General features: G+C 21.6%; 1 protein-coding gene across 1 annotated transcript; it reads left to right on the forward strand.

Annotated features, from left to right (window-relative positions):
• Nucleotides 1-643, forward strand: PGSY75_1339900 (putative ABC transporter (MDR family); the record flags this gene model as incomplete). Its single annotated transcript, XM_018787442.1, has 1 exon — nt 1-643. A coding segment is annotated over one exon (643 nt), but the record flags the coding sequence as incomplete, so codon positions are not given.
• Nucleotides 644-768: the final 125 nt, after the last annotated feature.

A 768-nucleotide genomic window follows, 5' to 3' on the forward strand; every position in this document is an offset into this window, starting at 1 on the left:
TAATATTCATAAAAAAATTCTAAACAATATTCAAACAACAAAATATTATAATTCACAAAGTTATCAAAAAAATAAAGATACCAACTCGGATAATATAACTCAATATTATCAACCACAATATCATTATGATCATAATATTTCATGTGACAAAGATATAGATAACACAAATACAAATAAGTATCAAAATTATTATATAGATTTCTTAAATGCATATGATCAAGATAAATTAAATATTATCAACTCTTCCATTCATGTATTATGTGAAGAACTTGACTTAAAAGATTTTATTCATTCTATGCCTCATAATATACATTCAAATATTCAATATAATAATATGTCATCAGGACAAAAACAAAGATTATCTATTATAAGATCTCTTATGAAAGATACTCCTATATATATATTCGATGAAATTACATCTTTCTTAGATGAAGGAAATATAAACAAATTACACAAACTTATTGATATTTTAATTCCTAACAAAACTATTATATATATTACTCATTCAATTCATATTCTCAATAGAATGGATAAAATTATTATCTTAGACGATGGTAATATTAGGGCCGTTGGAACATATGAACAAATTAAAAATGATAAGCTTTTTATGGATATATTTTCTCTGCATAACGCTGGTAGATAATCAACACATACATACACATATACATATATATGTATATGTGTGTCTTTATATATTTTTTTTTGTGTTACTATGATAGTATCACATATTTTAAAATTTTTTAATTTGTTTATCAGAATAAATTAATT

The sequence above is a fragment of the Plasmodium gaboni genome, chromosome 13 (assembly GCF_001602025.1).
Source record: "Plasmodium gaboni strain SY75 chromosome 13, whole genome shotgun sequence".
Classification (NCBI taxonomy): Eukaryota; Apicomplexa; class Aconoidasida; order Haemosporida; family Plasmodiidae; genus Plasmodium; species Plasmodium gaboni.